Source organism: Corythoichthys intestinalis, chromosome 15 (assembly GCF_030265065.1).
Source record: "Corythoichthys intestinalis isolate RoL2023-P3 chromosome 15, ASM3026506v1, whole genome shotgun sequence".
Lineage (NCBI taxonomy): Eukaryota > Metazoa > Chordata > Actinopteri > Syngnathiformes > Syngnathidae > Corythoichthys > Corythoichthys intestinalis.
Window position 1 is genome coordinate 29,858,467 of NC_080409.1, and position 22,768 is coordinate 29,881,234.

The following is a 22,768-nucleotide window of genomic DNA, read 5'->3' on the forward strand; positions in this document are numbered from 1 at the left end:
AGCAAAGTAACAATTTATCATAACTAACTGAGAGATGATGTTGTCGCCACAACAGCCGGGTAAACTTTTCCCTCATCGCCGCCTGTCTCATAAAGATGGATTTTTTTGAGTCTCTGCGGGGTCTGCTCAGCGAGCAGCATAGACTCAACGACATCGTCCACTGCACTGGTGGTCCTGGTCGTTCTGCTCAGTCGTCCACCGCCTGGCATCCCAGGCGCCCTCTCGGTTGGTCTGCTCGGTAGTCCGCCGCCTGGCATCCTTCTGCCCGGCCGTTCATTGCCGTTGAATCGGGTTGCGGGTCTTACCAAATGCGCTACTGCCCTCCAGTGGCCAGTTTTATTGCTTTAAAATGGATTTTCAGCTTTGTGCTTTGGAGCTCAGTTGAATCAGAACCCAGAGATGTCTCTTATGAGATAAAATGTAAAAGACGTATAAATATGTCTTTGGGACACTGAAACAATTAAAATAGAAGATATTTATATGTTTTTGGGAGCAAATGAGTTAAGTAACACACAAAAAAATGAGATGTCATGCAAACGTTAAATAAAAGAACTAATCATAGCAAGATGAAGCTGCAAGAAAAAGTAGCACCTACATTTTTAATAGGTAGATCATGTAATAAATTTACTGTAACCTACCTTGTTTACATTTACAGTGTCAGATTATGTTATCACCAGTCCTTGTCAGTCCTCATTATGCTGGAAGGACAAAGAAAAAACTACTTGCAGTTCCTCTGTTAGTGAACAATAACACAAAATGTAGTTCTTGGGAATTACGTTCTATTCTGTTTTATAATAGTTGAACCAAAGTCACTGCTTTCCCCACTTTGCCTAACAATTAGGTTTTACATTTACAACTTTCATCAATAGTGTAATAGTATGTATCATAAATCTGTCTGAGAGCTATGCACAAAGGAACAACTAAAAAGGACTCGACATTCAAACACATTTTAAGTTTCCTTTTTTTTTTTTTTAATTCTATTCTGTTTATCCATGCTGGATTATGGATCCGGACATAAAAAACACAAATGTGTTATTCTTCTGGCCAACCTGCACTCCCAACAGTTTATCGCTAGTAGACGTCCAATCCATTTGATGTTCGTTCATTCCCTGCAAGCCCTCTAACTTGTGTTCATTTGCCTCCACCTAGTTAGAATGAATTGGGCGCCTAACGCTGTCAATGGCAAGCAAAAATGAGCATGCAAGGCCATTCGTTATCAATTTAAATGAATTGGACATCTATCGTTAACCAAGAGGTGGGCAATGAGTTGATTTGTGGTCACTTTTTCTTAATTTTAGGGTACTTTTAGGTCACTTACAGTTGATTATGGGTCACTTCCTGCACATTTTGGGGCATTTCGGGTTCACTTTCTGTATATATTGGGTCATTTCCTTTTGATTTTAAGGCATTTCTGGGTAACTTCCAATAAATTTTGAGTTTCTTAGGTTAAAAAAGACAAAAAATATATATAGTATTGTATTTATGACTACTTATGCTGGGTTGTTGGGGCCAAGCTTTGTTAAATGGACACATAAACACACTCCTGCTGCACTTTGTTGGTCAGGCAGTGCACTAGATTTGCCTATTAAAGTTAACGATGATTGACAGACGTTTTGTTTGATCTTGCCACAGATGCTAGGGAGCTGAAGCTTCAAATCGTCGCATGTGTGAATCATCATTTAACATGTTAAACCGTTGCTGTGGCAACTCATTGTGTAAGCAGTTTGAGCGTATTTGAGTGGACTCACTCAATGAAGCATTTAATAAAAACAAGCATTTTTCTACTTTTTTATTCTATTCTTGTTTTAAAAATAATTCAGTGGGACAGTAACATGTTTAAAACAATTATTACATTTGAAGTGCTTAAAAACCATTTTTAAAAAATGTATATATATATATATATATATATACATAAAAGTTTTTTTTTTTCATTAAAGTTTAAACGTATTTCCAGTGCTAAATCTGAATAAATACATTGAACACAATAAATAAATAATTTTTTTTTTTTTTTAATTATTATTATTTTTTTTTACTTTTTTTGAGGGTGGGGGGCGCTACTTCGCGGTTTTTCCACTTATCGTGGAGGGTTCTTTCTGGTTCCCATTAACCGCAAAAAAAACGAGGGATCACTGTATTCTGGTCAATTTTTTTTTTTTTTTTTTTTTTTTTAATCAAGCCTTTTGCTGTGGTTTTTGCTGCTCAAAAACATAATGTATCATCAGAGCACATTAAATTTGTACATGAAACCGTAAAGTTGGAAAGCCAACTGATACATTGTAATTACAAGGCGCGTCTTTTGCCCAAAAGATGGCGCTGCAGCTGTCCCCTCCGCAAACAGGGATTTTTTTGAATAATTTTTGGATTTTCAAATTAATTTTCCACACTAAATGGAGGCCAACAGAGATCAAACCCATCTAAGAACGGTTACAGACACATAAAGTGCAGCTGTGTTAAGTTTTGTCAAAATCCGCCCAGCTGTTTTGGAGTCGATAGGGAACCAACACACACACAAAGTTTCATTTATAAGTATAGATATATGTAAATATATATACTATATTTATTATATAGTATTTATTTACAGAAATGTTGCACTGAAATATTCTCATAGTCTGTGAGGAAGACAAATTGGACAGATTGTCCGCAACAGTGCAAAAAATAAACAATTTTGCTTGGTTTCTCTTTAATAGCTGTATGATAGAATATCATAGATTGATTTCCTGACCCATGTCTTGATAACTGTTGTATCACCATATTCTGAGCCATGAGTTGAAATTTGTATCGGGAGTTACCCAGATGTTCCACCCCTACATAACATTGTAAAGATCTGTAGCTCTGCTTATTCAGTTCAGGGTAAAAATTCGGAGACTGAAGCACAACAGCAATTAGCTGTGGATTCTCCCATGCTGCAGAGGTATGACGCCCTTCTTCACATCACAGGATCCTACATCCATTCTATCCTCTGGTCCTCCTCCACACAGGTCTTTCCAGGATTTTGTAAAGTTAATGGTATGATTTTTTTCTCATCATCCAACGTGATTATAATTGTATTTCCACAATTACCAATGTGATTAATCGTCATCACAGGTCTGTGGGTGTTGTTCTCATCAGTGGGAACATCATGGGAATCTGTGGTGAAGTTGGTGCTGCCAAGGCAGCAACAGAGAACTCTTGTTACGGGTCGAAAAATAGCCCTGGAAAGGCCTCGGCGGGCACTTTCGCTAACAAAACAGTAGAGAGCGGGATCCGCGACGCAGTTCAGGGAGGTCAACAACAGCGCCAGGTGGTAATAGTTGAAAATTCCTTCAAAAGAAATAAAGAACATAGGACAAATGATGTCACACAACAGTGTTAACTTCTATGCTTACCTCATTGAAAACAAAGTGCACCTGTAATAAAGTTGCAGTCTCTCTCCAGCAAGGTGCGTACTAACAGAAAGACATGGTAAGGGGAGAAGCATATGAGGAAGATGAGGATGGTACTGCTTACTAACTGTCGGATTCTGGTCTTCTGATCTGGCTGCGTGCCTGCACTCTGGCCAACAGCACGAAGCACGCACAGGTAGCTGATCTGTAAAACAAACAATTAGCAAGTTAAATTTGAAGTTATTTCATTTGCACTTCGCCAAACTGTTGTGAAATTTTTTCTTAACGCACTGATTCACTAAAAAGGCTGTTTTTTGTAATTAGGCATTAGAAATTCCAAAAGCTATTGTTCAGCAGAGGTGGGTAGAGTAGCCAAAACTTTTACTCAAGTAAGAGTAGCCTTACTTCAAAATAGTATTACTCTTGTAAAAGTAGTCATCCAGAAAATGTACAAGCAAAAAAAGTACTTGGTGAAAAGAATACTCAATAAGTAAAATTGTGAGCAACTTAAGATGTTTTTTTTTTAACAATGGTATTTTTTTTTCTCAGCACAAAGTTATCTGTATGAACTGTTCTTATTATACTGTACTATAACATTACATAACCACGTTAATCCAAGGAAATACACAAAAAAAAAAAAAAAAAAAACATTGAATTCCGGAGAGAGAGAAAATCTACAGAAGTTAAGCATTATTCGTCCCAAGAGCATAAGTGCCCTCTAGTGGAGAAAATAGTTCTTAGCATAGACATCATCATTATTGACGGGTCAGCTCGGCCATGCACTGCGCAACTCCTTCAAGCAGGGGGCCGCCGGATCAATTCACAAACTAACGGATTTCGGTTCAAAAGGTACAAGAGCTGTGCCACATACAAACAGGAAGGATTGTCTAAGGAGTGATTTGCTCAAGGATTCAAGGTAATTATTATATTTTTCATACCATACATGCATTTTGAATAGGGCTGTCAAATGATTAAAATTTGTAATCAAGTTAATCACAGCTTAAAAATTAATCGCAATTGAAACCATCTCTAAAATATACCATATTTTTCTGTAAATTATTGTTGGAATGGAAAGATTAGAGAAGACGGATACATATGTTCAACAGAGTACAAAAGTACTGTATTTGTTTATTATAACAATAAATCCACAAGATGGCATTAACATTATTAACATTCTTTCTGTGAAAGGGATCCACGGATAGAAAGACTTGTAATTCTTAAAGGATAAATGTGAGTTTGTATACTGTGACTAAATATTGCCATCTAGTGTATTTGTTGAGCTTTCTGTTATGTATGTGCATGTTATTCACGATTTTACCACAAGATGGTATCAGTTGTCCATGTTCTACATGTTGAGTATTGTAAGTAGAAGAAACAAAAAGAGATAATAAATGAAGAAGTGTGAACCCGCCAGCTGTGTCTGCGTAGCTCAGTGTCAATGTAAAAGTGTTTACATTTAGACATAAAAAGGAGCGACATAACATAAATTGGCGACGAGGTGAGGAGTCCTACGTGTTTCTCAGCGGCAGCAAGAACGATACTGGTCTGAAGCAAGTTTTGGACGCAAAAGTTCACCCACGTCTGGCGAACGGCTATGCTAATGAGCTAGTAAGGAAAAGGAAAAGTGATTTTCCCCCCAGCGATCAATTGACTGTGGATTTACAGTGTAATTGACTGGTGGCAGACACATTATGGCTGGAATAATCGGTCATATGGATCCTTTTGAGGAGGCTGGTGAACAATGGATGACGTATATTGAGCGTTTTGAACATTACGTTTTGGCCAATGACATACAGGACGCTAAGAAGGTGTCTGTGCTGTTCAGCGTGATGGGTCCCAAAACGTATGGATTACTGCGGAGTTTGGTGGCTCCCACGAAACCTGGTACGATGAACTATGGTGATATTGTTGCTGCACTACAATCCCACTTCGCCCCAAAACCACTTGTTATAGCTGAAAGATTTCGGTTTCACAAGAGAAATCAGGGGGAAGGAGAATCCGTGGCACAGTATGTCGCAGTGCTAAAAAGACTTTCAGAGCATTGTGATTTCGGTGGCTATTTGGAGGATGCACTACGAGACAGATTCGTGTGTGGATTGAAATGTGAAACTGTCCAGAAGCGTCTTTTGACAGAGAAAGACCTCACATTTCAAAAAGCAGTGGATTGTGCTGTATCAGCAGAGACTGCAGCGCGGGATGTGCAACAATTAAGCAGCTCACTCAAGGTAAACGCGGTACTAGCGCAAAGAAGTGACAAATGTCGTCGCTGTGGAAAGAACAATCATACTGATGATGACTGTTGGTACAAAGACCAGGATTGTTACCAGTGCGGGAAAAGAGGCCACACAAAACAAATGTGCAGAAGTAAAGTTAAAAACAGCCAAGTCAGGGAAAATAAGCACGATGGAAAACCTAAACAGAGTGGTAATGCAAATAAACGCTATGATAAAGTGAAAAAGAAGATTCACCGCGTTGACGCAAATGAAGATGAAAGTGAAAATAAATCAGATACAGATAGTGATTTGGGATTATATTCCTTGTCTCAAAAAGGGAGATATTCACGCATATCGGTAATGCCTGTTGTAGATGGAAAGAAAATGGAGATGGAATTAGACACAGGGGCTGCCGTGTCATTGCTTCCATGGGAACAATATAAAAGACAGTGGAGTCAACTTTCATTACAACCCACAGATATTATGTTAAAAACATACACAGGTGAGCCACTGGCACCAGAAGGGGTGATTAAAGTGCAAGTGGAGTTAAACAAACAGCGTGCTGTTTTGCCCTTGTACGTGGTAAAGGTCAATGCCCCCCCTTTATTTGGTAGGGAATGGCTGAAAGTCATTAAACTGAACTGGAAAGATTTAAAGACTGTACATGCAATTGAGCAACGACAAGATGACAGTTTGGAGAAAGTGTTAGAAAGACACTCAGCTGTTTTCTCAACTAGGCTGGGCACAATGAAAGGTGTTAAGGCCAAGTTGACCCTCAAATCTGACAGTGTGCCCAAGTTTTGCCCGCCACGTAACGTGCCCTATGCTCTTCGACCACGTGTGGAGCTGGAGTTGAAACGCCTGACGGAGTTAGGGGTCATCTCACCGGTGGCACACAGTGACTGGGCTACGCCCGTGGTACCTGTCATTAAAAGAGATGATACAGTGAGATTGTGCGGGGATTTCAAAGTCACCCTCAACCCGGCACTATGTGTGGATAAGTACCCAATTCCACGCATCGAAGATCTGTTTGCATCTCTAGCAGGAGGTCAACATTTCAGCAAGCTGGATTTATCAAATGCCTATCTACAAATGGAAGTTGAAGAGAACTCAAAGAAATTACTGACAATATCAACACAAAAAGGACTGTTCCAGTTCAACAGGTTACCTTTTGGAGTAGCATCAGCTCCTGCCTTATTTCAGAAGGCTATGGACCAAGTACTTCTTGGACTGTCATTTACACATTGTTATTTGGATGACATCCTAATCAGTGGTCCTGACAAACAGACACATCTCAAAACCCTGGATGCTGTGCTGGGCAGGCTAAAGGAATATGGCTTGCATCTCAAGAAAGAAAAGTGCTTGTTTTTCCAAAAGTCGGTGGAATATTTGGGTCATATCATCGACGCAGCTGGGCTCCACAAATCACCTGAGAAAGTACGAGCCATTGTGGAAGCACCAGCACCAAGTGATGTCAGTCAGCTACGTTCCTTTTTAGGGATGCTGAATTACTACGGACGTTTCATTCCGGACCTCGCTACTGTTCTACAACCGCTGAACCAGCTGCTAAATAAAGAGAAAAAAATGGCAGTGGACATCTGACTGCGAGGCAGCTTTCCAGAAAGCTAAAAAGCTCCTAGTATCTCAGGAGGTATTGACACACTACAATCCTGAGCTACCCCTCCGTTTAGCTTGTGATGCTTCACCATATGGAGTCGGAGCTGTGCTGTCGCACGTTATGCCTAACGGTGATGAAAAGCCCATCGCCTATGCATCGCGAACTCTGAGTAAAGCTGAAAGAAATTATGCTCAAATTGAGAGGGAGGCGTTAGCAATTGTGTTTGGAGTACGCAAATTCCATCAGTACCTTTATGGGAACAAGTTCACGCTGCTCACTGATCATCGCCCGCTAACAACCATCCTGAGTCCAGTGAAAAGCACACCATCTATGGCAGCGGCGAGAATGCAGCGTTGGGCACTCCTCCTTTCAGCACATGATTACACCATTCAGTATAGGAAAGGTGAATTACATGCTAATGCTGATGGACTGTCAAGACTCCCGCTTCCTCATGCTACTATTGAGAAAGCAGGCGCAGTGGAAGTGTTCTATGCATCTCAACTGGATACTCTACCTTTCAGTAACAGCAAGATCAAGCATAGCACCATGATTGATTCAACCTTGTCCAGAGTCCTGGAAATGGTGGCAACTGGTCGTTTTCCTGCCGCTAAGGATGCAGACGAAGAGCTGTCTCCTTATATCCTGCGCCGACATGAACTCACAATTCAACAAGGATGTCTAATGTGGGGTGTGAGAGTTATTGTACCACCAAAATTGCGTCCCCATGTCCTGGAAGAGCTACATGCAGCACATCCAGGTGTCGTGAGGATGAAAAGTCTAGCTCGCAGCTATGTGTGGTGGCCTGGCATTGACTCTCAAATTGAACATCAAGTGAAGTCCTGCCACACATGTCAGCGTGTGCAAAAAGACCCTGCATTGGCGCCATTACACCCTTGGATGTGGCCGTCAAGCCCTTGGGAAAGGATACATGTGGACTTTGCAGGTCCATTTGAAGGACATATGTATCTTGTTGTGGTTGATGCACATTCAAAATGGCCTGAGGTACTCATCATGGAAAGTATCACATCGAATAAGACAATACAAGTGCTAAGAGGACTTTTTAGTCGCTATGGTATTCCACACATTCTTGTTAGTGACAATGGACCTCAATTCTGTTCAGAAGAATTTAGCACATTTTTGAAGGCAAATGATGTCAAACATATCCGTTCAGCACCATACCATCCTGCCAGTAATGGTTTGGCCGAGCGTTTCGTGCAGACGTTCAAGCAGGCTTTAAAGTCTTCCAGAGGAACCAAACCTGTACAACAGCGGCTTGATGCGTTTCTGTTGACATATAGAAACACCCCCCACGCAACAACAAAAGAAACACCTGCTATTTTGTTCATTGGACGGAAGTTGCGTTCTCGTTTGGACTGTTTGAAACCTGATGTTGCTCAAGCAGTGCACCTATCACAGGATGACCAACAGCAACGACGTCTACAACACTCAAAGGACAGGCAGTTTGATGTTGGAGAGCCAGTCCTTGTGCGTGATTATAGGAAGGGGGAAGAGAAGTGGACACAAGGTGTGGTGATGGAAAAAACGGGACCAGTGTCATACAAAGTAAATGTGGAGCCTCATGGAACCTGGAAACGCCATGTGGACCAGATGCTGACTCGTTCCACATCAGTACCATCACAGACCACAGTGAACATTCCTCTGAGTTCTTCATCAAGTGATAGTTCAATCACAGCTACCACTAACTCATCTCACCATCAAGACGATGCGGATCAAGTTCCCAAGATCACAGATCCACCTAAAACACCACATAAGGAACCTACCAAGATAGTGGAGACAGAAAGACGCTATCCTGTGAGGATTACAAAACCACCTGCTCGTTATTGTGACGAGTAAGCGTTAGTTATAAAGTTGGTACTAAGTTGGTTGCAATTTGTAAGAGTACAACTGTTAAAAAAAAAAAAAAAAAAAAAAAAAAAAAAGTTAATGTTATGGACAATGTATCTTGGTGGGAAGGAAATGTTATGTATGTGCATGTTATTCACGATTTTACCACAAGATGGTATCAGTTGTCCATGTTCTACATGTTGAGTATTGTAAGTAGAAGAAACAAAAAGAGATAATAAATGAAGAAGTGTGAACCCGCCAGCTGTGTCTGCGTAGCTCAGTGTCAATGTAAAAGTGTTTACATTTAGACATAAAAAGGAGCGACATAACACTTTCAGTAAATGATACAGTAGTGACTTAACTGTTCTGCCCAAATGCATGATGGGAAGTGGTACAATCATGACTGTGTGTGGTGGCTGCAAATGCTATATCTTCTCTGCGTTGGGTACAATACAGGGTGTTAAGAAAAAGATCAACTCCTGTTATTCTTCCCCACGTGGTTTCCCACAATAAATATAGTTGTGGTTGGAAAAATGTCAAAGCGTTTGCCAAGTAAAAGCACGGCCCCAATGAATGCTTATATCTACTCCACTCACTTGACGCCGTCTCTTAGCTCTGTATAGAAGTGAAACGGCGCCATTGCAGGCTGTTTGCGGCAATGCGTGAGTGGATCATTCCGTGCATGCGTTAATGGCGTTAAATATTTTAACGTGATGATGAATTAACGCCTGTTAATGCGATAAATTTAACAGCCCTAATTTTGAAACGTGAAAAAAATGGAGAAATTAGCCGCTTTGGCATCATAGTTCGCAACATTTATGTAAAATAAATGCTACCCAGAGGCATAGCAAGGGTCCCTGGGGGCCCCAGGCAACAAGCAACATGGGGTCCTTCGAGCGTGTGCAAGTAAGGGGGGCAGTTGGACTTGGAGCAATAGAAGAAAGAGTAGCAACATAAAAATACCACCATCGGATGCGGAGGTATATACCTTTGTGTAAAATCAGTAGTCAGATTGGCCCAACGACCCACCAAATTTAAATTATTCCGTAAAAACCACTGATTGGTGGACTACTGACCGAAATGAGGATTAAATTTGCTAATAAAATTGTTTAGGGTTATTATAAATGCATATGTCATATTTTTCTTATAGAGTATTCGACGAGGAATAAGATAGACCCATTAATAGACATTTTTGGAAAAATCACCATTTTATATTGTAGTCACAAAAGGTGGCCTGTGAAAATCAACGTAAAACAACTCGGCAAGGACTTTCTGGAGAGTACTTGGTGAGTCACTCTTTAAACAATCATGTGGTATTAACAGCTGATTGGACTTTCTTAAACATGTATAATCTACGTGACATGGTTAGTGCTGATTGGAATTGATCACAGAATCGTTAGTCTGCCAAATGATTCCATGGTATTGATACACTCCCTACACTTGTCGCTGTGAAAATGCAGTAAAACTGTGTGCTAAATCTGGGGGCCCCTGCCCTAGGCAATCGCCTGGGTTGCCTAATGGGATGCGACGCTGCACGTTTGTTTTTTTTGTTTTTTGTTTTTTTTTTTGCTTGCTTTTAACCAAGAATCGAGACTGTTTTACATCCATATCTGTAAAGAATTCAGGGATTTAAGCATTTATTCGCAAGAATTTCAACGTAAAAAGCTCTTTGTTGTGGTAAGGCAGCGCCACAGTAAACTTAAGCCGCACATTCGACATATTTACGTAAAATAAATGCTACCTGCCATTTTTTTTTTTCTTTTAACCAAGAATCGAGACTCGTCAAACCTTTACTTTTATCCCAGGCAATAGCAGGTGGTTTTATTTACCTGACATGTTTCGGCGAGCACTTCCACCTTCGTCAGAGGGTCACTGATGTTGGTGTGACGCGTCTTTATCAGCTGATGGATGAAGGTGTGACTCACCTTTCAGAATGACAGGTGAGTCACGCCCTCTGCTGGCCATTCACTCTTCCAAGATGCTGTTCTAGGTCGTAGAGAGCATGTATGCCCCCTCGTCCCTGTTGATGGTCCTCGGGCCCCGCTTGCAGATCCCAATGGCCTCCCTGATCCACCGCTGATGTTTGTTTTCTTTGGTGCGGATGACTCTGGCCTTTTCCCAGTCCATGAGCGGTTTTCCCTTTTGCAGTGATCGGTGATGGCTGATTTGTGATGTTCTTGTTGTGATTGTTTTTTCATTGCCCTTGTTTGTCTTATTGTTGTCTCCTTTTCACATTCCTTCTTGTGTTCTGTTTTTCTTGTAATGAAGCTCCTCCCTGTCTCCCCGATGTATGATTTATTGCATGATTTGCATGGAATTTTATCTATTGAGTTGCATTTGTTTTCTGGATGGATTTTGTCCTTTGGGTGGACCAATATCTGGCGGAGTGTTCTGTGTGGTTTGACCGGTGTGTTTATGTTGTATTTTTTCTAGGGCTGTCAAACAATTAAAATTTTTAATCGAGTTAATTACAGCCTAAAATTTAATTAATCGTAATTAATCGCAATTCAAACCATCTATAAAATATGCCATATTTTTCTGTAAATTATTGTTGGAATGGAAAGATAAGACACAAGACGGATATATACATTCAACATACGGTACATAAGTACTGTATTTGTTTATTATAACAATAAATCAACAAGATGGCATTAACATTATTAACATTCTGTTAAAGCGATCCATGGATAGAAAGGCTTGTAGTTCTTAACCCTATGCTGCCAAATGTATCACATTTGATACACCTAAAATTTCATGATTTTGGGACTACCGGTAATTCAGAATTTTGACATTTCTTTTGGAAAAAAATAAATAAAATGATGGATGCAAGTCAACACATGCATCTGCAGGTTCCATGAAAAAAACTAACAGGATTTAGCAAGGGTTGTAGATATCTGAGCGCTTATTACACATATTCATTTTGACTTTTCTTTTCACAAATTTGGAAAAAAAAGTTTCATTGGGACCTTATTTTTCAAATTTGGGGATTCTCTGATGATTGCTTCATATTGCTGGCATTAAAGGGTTAAAAGATAAATGTTAGTACAAGTTATAGAAATTTTATATTAAAACCCCTCTTACGGTTTTCGTTTTATTAAAATTTGTAAAATTTTCAATCAAAAAATAAACTAGTAGCTCGCCATTGTTGATGTCAATAATTACACCATGCTCACTCATGGTACTAAACCATAAAATCAGTGGGACCCAAGCGCCAGCAGAGGGTGACAAAACTCCAAAAATATTGCACATGGACACTTGGACATTGCACTGTGCTGTCATTTTAATCTGTTTGAGCGAGGCATGTGCGTTAATTGCGTCAAATATTTTAACGTGATTAATTTAAAAAATTAATTACCGCCCGTTAACGTGATAATTTTGGCAGCCCTATTTTTTTCACGACCCTTGTGAGTCACGCCTTCATCCATCAGCTGATAAAGACACGTCACACCAACATCAGTGACCCTCTGACGATGGCGGAAGTGCCCGCCGAAACATGTCAGGTAAATAAAACCACCTACTATTGCCTGGGATAAAAGAAAAGGTTTGACGAATTTATAAGTGTAGGCAAAATGAACTCTATACAACAACTAAGAGTCGAGACTCTTTTACGTCCAAATCTATAAAAAATTCAGGGATTTAAGCATTTATTCACAAGAATTTTCGACGAAAAAAAGCTCTTTGTCTGTGATTCCACTCGGTCAGTTTTGACGGCCTCGCCAACGATGCAGGCCCCCTATTTATCGGCCCTGTGCCCTGTGTCCCGCCAATTACATTATGAAGTCCATGTTGCTAGTTTGAATAGTGAATACTTCCTTCATAGTTGCTAATATGAAATTAAAAGGTTAATATGTCCGGTTTTCCGTGGTCAATCAGTGCCCAAACAAAAAAACGGAGAATAAAATCCACGCTTTCGAGTCATGATGACAGCGGCGTTCTATATCAAATATTAAATTTTACGGTGCTTTAAAGACGCTATGTGATTGAATAGGCTGGGGTCTGATTGGTATAATGGAGTGATATGATTATTGTTGCGACATCTCATTGGTGGGACTGGTTGAGCCAGTTGGCGTCTCTAGCAGAAAATAAAAGAAGTAAAATCTAATATGTAGTTTAAAGATGAAAAAATGTAACGACGAGTGTAGCCAAAAATGGCGGAGTAATAGTAGTGTTTCTTCTTCACATATCTACTCAAGTAAAAAGTGTGGCTTAATAAAACTACTATTAGAAGTACACTTTTCTTAAAAAGTTACTCAAGTAAATGTAACAGAGTATATGTAAAGTGCTATACTACCCACCTTTGCTGTTCAGCATTAAAAAGGGTTTATTACATGAAGAAAAAAAAAAAAATGACAGAAATGGTGTTCCTACCAGCAGGATGACCAGCGGGAACAAGAAACCAACAGTGAAGCGGTAATAGTTGATTGAATACTCCCAAGGTTGCATTGGGTAGTGCTCAAAGCACACAGATTGGTTGTTGGGATTTTTGCTCAGCTCTTTATGAAGGAAGAAAACCACACCGACTGAGATTTCTTTAAACCAGATGATGACACTAAAAAGAAAAGCTGCTCTCATAGAACGTAGAAAGGTGAACCTGCAAAGGGATGAAAAATTTTGCGATTAATTGCGATCAAAATGTTTACTCGTTCCCCAGCCTAGTAATGATAAAAACGTACAGGTCAAAGTGAAATTAAGGTCAACGTCATTATTATATTTGATGTCGGATCATATGAAGCTCATATTTATAACTTGTTAACTCTTTCGCTGCCATCGACAATGATAGACGTCCAATCGTGTGGCTCTTCAACACCTAAATTAGAACTCTATAAATTTATCACTTGTAGACGTCCACTCCATTTGAACTAGGAGGTTGGCAGTGACATTCACTGCGAGTCCTCTCACTTCAAATGAATCGGACGTGCATCACTGTCAATGGCAGCCAATGAGTTGAAGACAACCTCAGAGGGTGAACAACAGCTAGGTAGCGATCCAGACTTATACAGCACAGGAAGCCAATGCTGATGTAGATGTTCTCATAGAGGAGAAAGCCACACAACTGACACAACCATTCCCTGTGACGCCAATCGTCGTCCTGCAACGACAAAGCACAAACATGAAACACAAACTTGTTTTTTTCCCCCCACAAAGCTGTGTGTGACATGTTTAACAAAAAAAAAAAAAAATCACATATAATGCATAAATACAATGAAATTTAACCCTCTTGAATTTTAGCAAAGCTTATGAATACTTGTGAATCGATTATATAGTTTTCCCTAAAAATACTAACCACAATACACCATAGTGTGGGGGGGACTGTTTGAAATGTTTGCAATTTCTTGCAATTACAAACTAATCCAATCGAATAGACCCTGTTCAATAGCATCCACATCCCTTTGTATGGCATTTGGACATTGCGTTAATACTACTTCCTATTTCCATTTATTATTCTTGATGTTTCGACACCTTGATTGTCCATGGTCTTTTGATTGTCCCACTGTTCATATTGCATATAACAAAGACCAAGCCATGAGGTCAACAGAACTTTTGACCTCATTGATTAGACTGGAGGAGGGGTACCAAAAAAAAGGTCCAGTTTTCGATAACATATGAAGAAAATCATCAACGAAGAAGTGGAAAAAGCACCCAAAATTAGATGTAAAGCTAAAAAGTAACGGTATTTGCACGCAAAGCTCACTCTTTGTGATTGTGACCGTGGTTTGCGTGCTCCAACAACTCTAATAAAGCCACTTTGAGACAATACATACCGCAACAGAGTTCAAAAATTAAATTGTTGGTTTTAGTTTACCTGAAAAAAATACTGGAGCCAGAGTGGTAATGATGCCAGGTATAGTAGATCAGATAGAGTGAGGTTTATCAAATAAACCCCAAGCTCATTCTTTTGCTTCAGCTGCAGCGCTGCATGGTACAGAGAGTACAGGTTGGAAGGAACACCCACCTAAAATAGGGAAAACGTGTGATTATTTTTAATACTAAGTCTCAGTACCATATACATATACAGTAACACACACTAACACAAAACAGATATACACTCCTGGCCAAAAGTATTGGCACCCCTGCAATTTTGTCAGATAATGCTTGATTTCTCACAGAAAATGATTGCAATTACAAATTTTTTGGTAGTAATTTCTTCAATTATTTTGCTTGCAATGGAAAAACACAAAAGAGAATGAAAAAAAAAATCATTATCATTTTACACAAAACTCCAAAAGTGGGTTGGACAAAAGGAGTGGCACCCTCAGCCTAATACCCGGTAGCACAACCTTTAGACGAAATAACTGCGAACAACCACTTCTGGTATCCATCAATGAGTTTCTTACCTGGTATCCATCAATGAATTTCTTACAATGCTCTACAGGAATTTTAGACCATTCTTCTTTGGAGTACTGCTCCAGATCTCTGAGGGTGCCTTCTTCAAATTGCCATTTTCAGTTACAGTGCCTTGCAAAAGTATTCGGCCAAATACAGGAACATTCTGGAAGAAAACCTGTTTGTATCTGCACAAGACCTGAGACTGGGACGGAGATTTATCTTCCAACAGGACAATGTTTCAAAACATAAAGCCAAATCTACAATGGAATGGTTCAAAAATAAACGTATCCAGGTGTTAGAATGGCCAAGTCAAAGTCCAGACCTGAATCCAATCGAGAATCTGTGGAAAGAGCTGAAGACTACTGTTCACAAACACTCTCCATCCAACCTCACTGAGCTCGAGCTGTTTTGCAAGAAAGAATGGGCAAGAATGTCAGTCTCTCGATGTGCAAAACTGATAGAAACATACCCCAAGCGACTTGCAGCTGTAATAGGAGCAAAAGGTGGCGCTACAAAGTATTAACGCAAGGGGGCCGAATAATATTGCACGCCCCACTTTTCAGTTTTTTATTTGTTAAAAAAGTTTAAATTATCCAATAAATTTTGTTCCACTTCACGATTGTGTCCCACTTGTTGTTGATTCTTGACAAAAAATTAAAATTTTATATCTTTATGTTTGAAGCCTGAAATGTGGCGAAAGGTTGCAAGGTTCAAGGGGGCCGAATACTTTTGCAAGGCACTGTATCTCCACAGGTGTCTATGGGAATCAGGTCTGGACTAATTGCTGGCCACTTTAGCAGTCTCCAGTGCTTTCTCTCAAACCATTTTCCAGTGCTTTTCGAAGTGTGTTTTGGGTCATTGTTCTGCTGGAAGACCCATGACCTCTGAGGGAGACCCAGCTTTCTCACACTGGGCCCTACATTATGCTGCAAAACCGACAGATGGTATGGGTTGAGACTGTTGTACCCTCGGACAGCAGGACAGCTTGAACTTGTTTGGATGTTAGTCGAGGTTTTTTATCCACCATCCGCACAATCTTTCGTAGAAATCTCTTGTCAATTTTTCTTTTTCCGTCCACATCTAGGGAGATTAGCCACAGTGCCATGGGCTTTACACTTATTGATGACACTGCGCACGGTAGACACAGGAACATTGAGGTCTTTGGAGATGGACGTGTAGCCTTGAGATTTCCCTTGCTTCCTTACAATTTTTGCTTCTCAAGTCCTCAGACAGTTCTTTGGTCTTCTTTTCTCCATGCTCAATGTGGTACACACGAGGACACAGGACAGAAGTTCAGCCAACTTTATTCCATTTTAACTGGCTGCAAGTGTGATTTAGTTATGGCCACCACCTGTTATGTGCCACAGGTAAGTAACAGGTGCTGTTAATTACACAAATTAGAGAAGCATCACATGATTTTTTCCAAAGGGTGCCAATACTTTTGTCCGCCCCATTTTTTTAAATTTGTGTGAAATGATAATGATTAATTCATTTTTTTCCATTCTCTTTTGTGTTTTTTCATTGCAAGCACAATAAATGAAGATATTACTACCAAGGCATTTGAAATTGCAATTTCTGGGAGAAATTGAACATTGTCTGACAGAATTTCAGGGGTGCCAATACTTTTGGCCAGCAGTGTAGAGGCCTATTTTCAAACACTGTCTAATCTGTGCGACCAGTCTTACATGCTGTATTGAGACTGACCTCTTTTGTACAGTCATAATATGTGTCAGTCTTCACAGAGGATAAAGAATATGCCCGTGAATATTGTACTATTATCAGACTATTTGTATTGTGACCAGATATCCACTATGTAACGGATTATTAGTGCACATGCAGTTGCATGCAAACTGTTGTTTTTGGCAGTCCTTTTAATTTTTGTCTTAGTCTAAGTCTTTTGGATGAAAATAGGTATTAGTCTTAGTCATATTTTAGTCATTTCAAAATGTGTTTGTCCTCGTTGATGAAAACGCAGACTAAATTCAGTTTACTCAAAATGTTTTCATCTCTATAATTAAAATAATTTAGTTAAAAAATAAATATAGGCTTCCAACAATTTCGAATTAACATTGACAGACGAGCACATATTGTAGCATCCACAAGGACAACGCCAACTACCTGATTATAACCTGGACGCCATGTGGTGTGTGCAAAAAAAAAAAATTATCCGGGAGAGAAGGATACTCGCTAGAGATCCCGATCGATCGGGTCCGATCACGTCATTTTCAAAGTATTGGAATCGGCAAAAAAATATCGGCCATGCCTGTTTTTAATATATACAGTATATATTTTATTCAAATTGTTTTCTAATTGTATTTAATGTTACAGACATAATATGTTACACTCATCCAGAGTCTTTAGTTTAGGCTTAAAGCAGGGTTAACAAAAATATCCTGACAACGGCGGCAATTAATTAATTAAAAAATGTGTCACCTTAAAATGTTCAACGCAATTAATGAATGCGCTGTCATGTACGAGACGGAGGACCCAGTTGCGTATCGCAGACAAAGGATTTTATTGATATTGACAGGTAAGGGAAAACTATCAGGTCAAGCGATAATGGCAAGTTGACATACAGACCTAGGTCTTTCGCTAACGATCTGACACTGGATGTTGTCTGCTCGAGGCTTTTATAGTTTTCTCAGTTATTCTTTATGACATCATAAAGGACTTTGTGATGCATGAGTATGAAGCGACATAATAAAGGGTCTTGTGATGTATGAGTGTGAAACAATATGATGAAACATTACTAGCTGAAATATTACACATGCAAGAAGATGAGACATTAATGGCAGAAACATTAATACATTAATGGCTGAAACATTAATACGTGACTGGCAGAAACATTAATACATTAATGGCTGAAACATTAATACGTGACATGCGCTGCACGACCCTCTCACTCATTGTAGCGCTCAATGACGCTGTTTTACCACTATAGAGAGATAAAAGGCAGCGCAAAACGAGTAGAGTGTATCTCGGCAGCTGGTGGAGCCTTCATTAGCAAGATGGCTAATGTTCATTGTCTTAACACCCTCAATTATTTCCCAAAGCAGAGAAGATATATCCATTGGTAGCATGACGCACAGTCATGGCTCCACTTCCCATCATGCATTTGGGATGGCCACAGTATCATTTACTGAAAGCTCAACAAATACACTAGATGGCAGTATTTAGTCACAATATACAAAGTCACAAGTCTTTCTATCCGTGGATCCCTCTCACAGAAAGAATGTTAATAATGTAAATGCCATCTTGAGGATTTATTGTCATAATAAACAAATACAGTACTTATGTACTGTATGTTGAATGTATATATTCGTCCAAGTTTTATTCATTTTTTTCTTAATGCATTGCCAAAATGTATATGATAGGGAAAAATTATCGGGAATGATTGGAATTGAAGGCGGCACGGTGGCTGAGTGGTTAGCACGTCTGCCTCACAGTTCTGAGATCAAGGGTTCAATCCCGGGCTTCGGCCTTCCTGTGTGGAGTTTGCATGTTCTCCCCGTGCCTGCGTGGGTTTCCTCCGGGAACTCCGGTTTCCTCCCACATCCCAAAAACATGCATGGTAGGCTGATTGAACACTCTAAATTGTCCATAGGTGTGAGTGTGTGTGCGTGAATGGTTGTGTGTCTCCTTGTGCCCTGCGATTGGCTGGCAACCAATTCAGGGTGTCCCCTGCCTACTGCCCGAAGTTAGCTGGGATAGGCTCCAGCACCTCCGCGACCCTCGTGAGGAATAAGCGGCATGGAAAATGAATGAATGAATGAATGATTGGAATTGAATCGGGAGCAAAAAAAAGCAATCAGATCAGGAAATATCGGGATCGGCAGATACTCAAACTAAAACGATCGGGATCGGATCGGGAGCAAAAAAACATGATCAGAACAACCCTAATACTCGCTATTAGCACTAGCCAAATGCTAACGCAAATTAAATGCTAAGGCCACGGGTTACATTCAGTGTGTGATGATCACTCAGCACAGACCTTTAAAGGCTAAAGCTACATTGCAAATTCTCTATTGCCCCGATAACAAAACTAATTTTACTGTTGGTTGCAAAACAAGCAAGCCTGTAGAGGAGAGAACACCGGTGAGTTGGGGTCGGAGGTTGGAACACGTCACACTACCGGCCTGCTAGGATGCAGGCTAATTACACATAAAAATGTCACACATTGGAACATGTGACGGAAACTATGGCGCATTTTCATCTCGATCTTGTCACGTCATACGAAAACTGGCATTTGTTTCGTTACGTTCTAGTCTCCCAAGATTCATTTTTAGCTTGTTATCGTCTTGTCAATTTCATGAAAAAATTGTTGGTCAAAGAAATTTTTTTGTTATAGTCATAGTCGATGAAAACAACACTGCATTCAAAGGTTTAGGCATGTCCAGGTGGTCAATTTTGCAAACTTACTTAATCACATTCATCATGTTGAAAAGTACCAATAATACATGATGACCATATATTTTTTTGTAGCTACTTACATTTGTTTTGTTAATACTCTACTATGATGATACCTGTTATGGTCACAAAACTCGTGATGTGAAATTCTCATTGTTTCATCTAATAGACTTTGGACAGCAGTATGCAACCAAGATGACTTACAAATGCATTAAACAAGCCCACACTCACGTGCACACAACTCGGTGAAACTATGCCAACTTTATACTGAAGGCGCCCAATCGGAAAACATTCTGTCCTATTAACAGTATAATTTCTGAGCTATGTGAGTAGTGCGTAAATATTTAGTATAGGAACACACTTACCAATAGTACAAAGATGTACACAAAGCAAAAGAGGTACTGGTGGATTTCATGGCTAATAGTACAGTTCATAATGCCCTCTTCAAGCATAATGAACACCAGCATAGCCTTCCTCTTTAATCACTTCTTTACCATGACGACATATCCATGATTCCAGATGTAATTACTGCACCAACACAGTGTAAATATAAATCTTGGCTATCAACAATGGCCAAAACTCCTCTTTGTTGTGAATTCTTCTTAGACCAGTTTGAAATTTCTTGCTGCCACCCTAAAAGAAAGAAAGAAAATGTGTTTTAGGCATAACAGCGTATTATTTAAGGAAAATTGAACTGATTTTTGCTTGTGCTGCTGAGATTGGCTTAGTGGCCCCGTTTAAAATAAAAGTTTTTATTTGTTTGCACGCTTTTGACTGCAGTTTTTCAGTCAGTTCCTATTAATTTGGGGCATTTTCAGGTCACTTATTAGTAAAATTAATTTGCCCATCACAGTAATAATGGATTGGACGTTTATCACTGCTAATGGCACTGAAAGATGAGCATTCATAAGTCCTTCTAGTTAAGATGAACTGGATGTCTATCTTCGTCAATTGCAGTGAGTTAAGTTTTGGGTCACTTCCTTGTTAGTTTTATAGTGCTTACACGCAGGGCTGTCAACAGACTTGCAGGGGCCCGGGGACAAGAGACCATTATAGGGCCGTCCCTCACCCCACCCCTGCTACCGGCTAGTCACAACAACATACAGAGTACTTTTAACGCTTTCCAAGCAATGAAGTGTAAATTTTCAAATAATTTGAGACGGACAGTTAAATTTAACAGACCGTAATGTAATGTGACACAATATAAACAAACAATTTCCATCTATTGTCCCATGTAGGCTACAATACAATACAACTGAGAGTGCTATGCCTGCCTGCTAAGCAACAAAACAGTATAACTAAACATCCTGTGCCTGCCCGTTCCACATCCCTGGGGTTATCAAGCCCTCAAAAAACATATTTTTATAATGGGTGAAGTTATTTTTCGAGCACCTTACACAGTCATTACCTTTGCATATAGTGTAATCTAAAAAACACATACATACATATACATATATAAATACATATACATACATATATATACATATATTACATATATATACATATACATATATACACACATATATATATATGTATATATATATATGTATATATATATATATATTAGGGCTGTCAAACGATTAAAATTTTTAATCGAGTTAATTACAGCTTAAAAATTAATTAATCGTAATTAATCGCAATTAATCGCAATTCAAACCATCTATAAAATATGCCATATTTTTCTGTAAATTGTTGTTGGAATGGAAAGATAAGACAAGATGTATACATACATTCAACATACGGTACATAAGGACTGTATTTGTTTATTATAACAATAAATCAACAAGATGGCATTAACATTATTGACATTCTGTTAAAGTGATCCATGGATAGAAAGACTTGTAGTTCTTAAAAGATGAATATTAGTACAAGTTATAGAAATGTTATATTAAAACGCCTCTTAATGTTTTCGTTTTAATAAAATTTGTAAAATTTTCAATCAAAAAATAAACTAGTAGCCCTATTCTGTCCTCAATGTGTGTGAGTACACAAAATGACAGATAGCGAACATAAGTTCCAAAAAGAAATCAGACGGTGTGGCAAAGTTGCATGGGTTTTACTGAAGTCATCTCTTTTTGACAGGAGCACGTTTCTTGTATTTTTGTAAAACTGAAAATAACAAGGCAATGTGTCAATAACTTGCATGAATCACAAAATAACATAAAATGTACACACACGTGTCCATTTGAGCAGTAGCACTAGCCAATTAGCTCACAAGCATCTAACAATGTAACTGCATTTCACCATATATGTGAACAAATTCAAATACACATAATCAATAACTATCTAATGCTCATGAATATAAACAAAGGAGGAATATAACTCACAAGCGATGCATGTATTAGACACAAACAGTGTGATGGGGCTATGAGAACTGCCTCTGAATACTGGATGCGGACGTTAGCTGGTCTGAATAGCACTGTCTATTAGTGTGAGTTCGCGTCGACATATAATCACGTCAGAAAAGCGCGCCGAAACCCGAATAATCAGCTGCACTGAATCGCCAGCAGAGGGCGACATTACGCCACATCACATATGCAAGTCACACCCAAGCGCCAGCAGAGGGCGGAAAAACTCCATAAAACACAATTAACAAGTTGGGCTTTCACTCTACTGACATTTAAATCTGTCTGAGCGGGCCTAGTGCGTTAATTGCGTCAAATATTTTAACGTGATTAATTAAAAAAATTAATTAACGCCCGTTAACGCGATAATTTTGACAGCCCTAATATATATATATATATATATATATATATATATATATATATATATATATATATATATATATATATATATATATATATATTTATTTATTTATTTATTTATTTATTCATTTATTTATTTTAGGGGAAAAATATTTTTTTAAATGATTTTTTTCTTTGAGTGAAAATATATATATGTATATATATTTTTTGATTAAAGCAACATTTTTGAGATATGAATGATTTAGACACAAATGTCCTAATCATAATATGGCCCAAACACAAAAAGGATTG

At 39.0% G+C, this 22,768-nt stretch overlaps 1 protein-coding gene across 1 annotated transcript; it reads right to left on the reverse strand.

Moving 5' to 3' along the window:
- Window positions 1–2,512: 2,512 nt before the first annotated feature.
- On the reverse strand, window positions 2,513–22,187 carry LOC130930966 (ovarian cancer G-protein coupled receptor 1). Its single transcript, XM_057859344.1, has 7 exons — window positions 22,100–22,187; window positions 20,138–20,405; window positions 14,842–14,991; window positions 13,994–14,127; window positions 13,407–13,629; window positions 3,387–3,567; window positions 2,513–3,300 (listed from the first exon to the last, which is right to left on the reverse strand). Exons 2-7 carry the CDS (start codon window positions 20,237–20,239, stop codon window positions 2,942–2,944), a joined length of 1,149 nt encoding a protein of 382 aa, XP_057715327.1. The 5' UTR covers window positions 20,240–20,405; window positions 22,100–22,187; the 3' UTR covers window positions 2,513–2,941.
- Between the last annotated feature and the right edge of the window lie 581 nt (window positions 22,188–22,768).

What these genes read in the sequence shown, in the direction of transcription:
- LOC130930966 (XM_057859344.1), bottom strand. Translation starts at nt 20,239, where the DNA reads ATGCTGGTGTTCATTATGCTTGAAGAGGGCATTATGAACTGTACTATT. An exon ending in TGTACATCTTTGTACTATTG is followed by an intron (nt 14,992 to 20,137) that starts GTAAGTGTGTTC and finishes TCCCTATTTTAG; the next exon opens with GTGGGTGTTCCTTCCAACCT. An exon ending in AGACTGCAACTTTATTACAG is followed by an intron (nt 3,301 to 3,386) that starts GTGCACTTTGTT and finishes TTTCTTTTGAAG; the next exon opens with GAATTTTCAACTATTACCAC.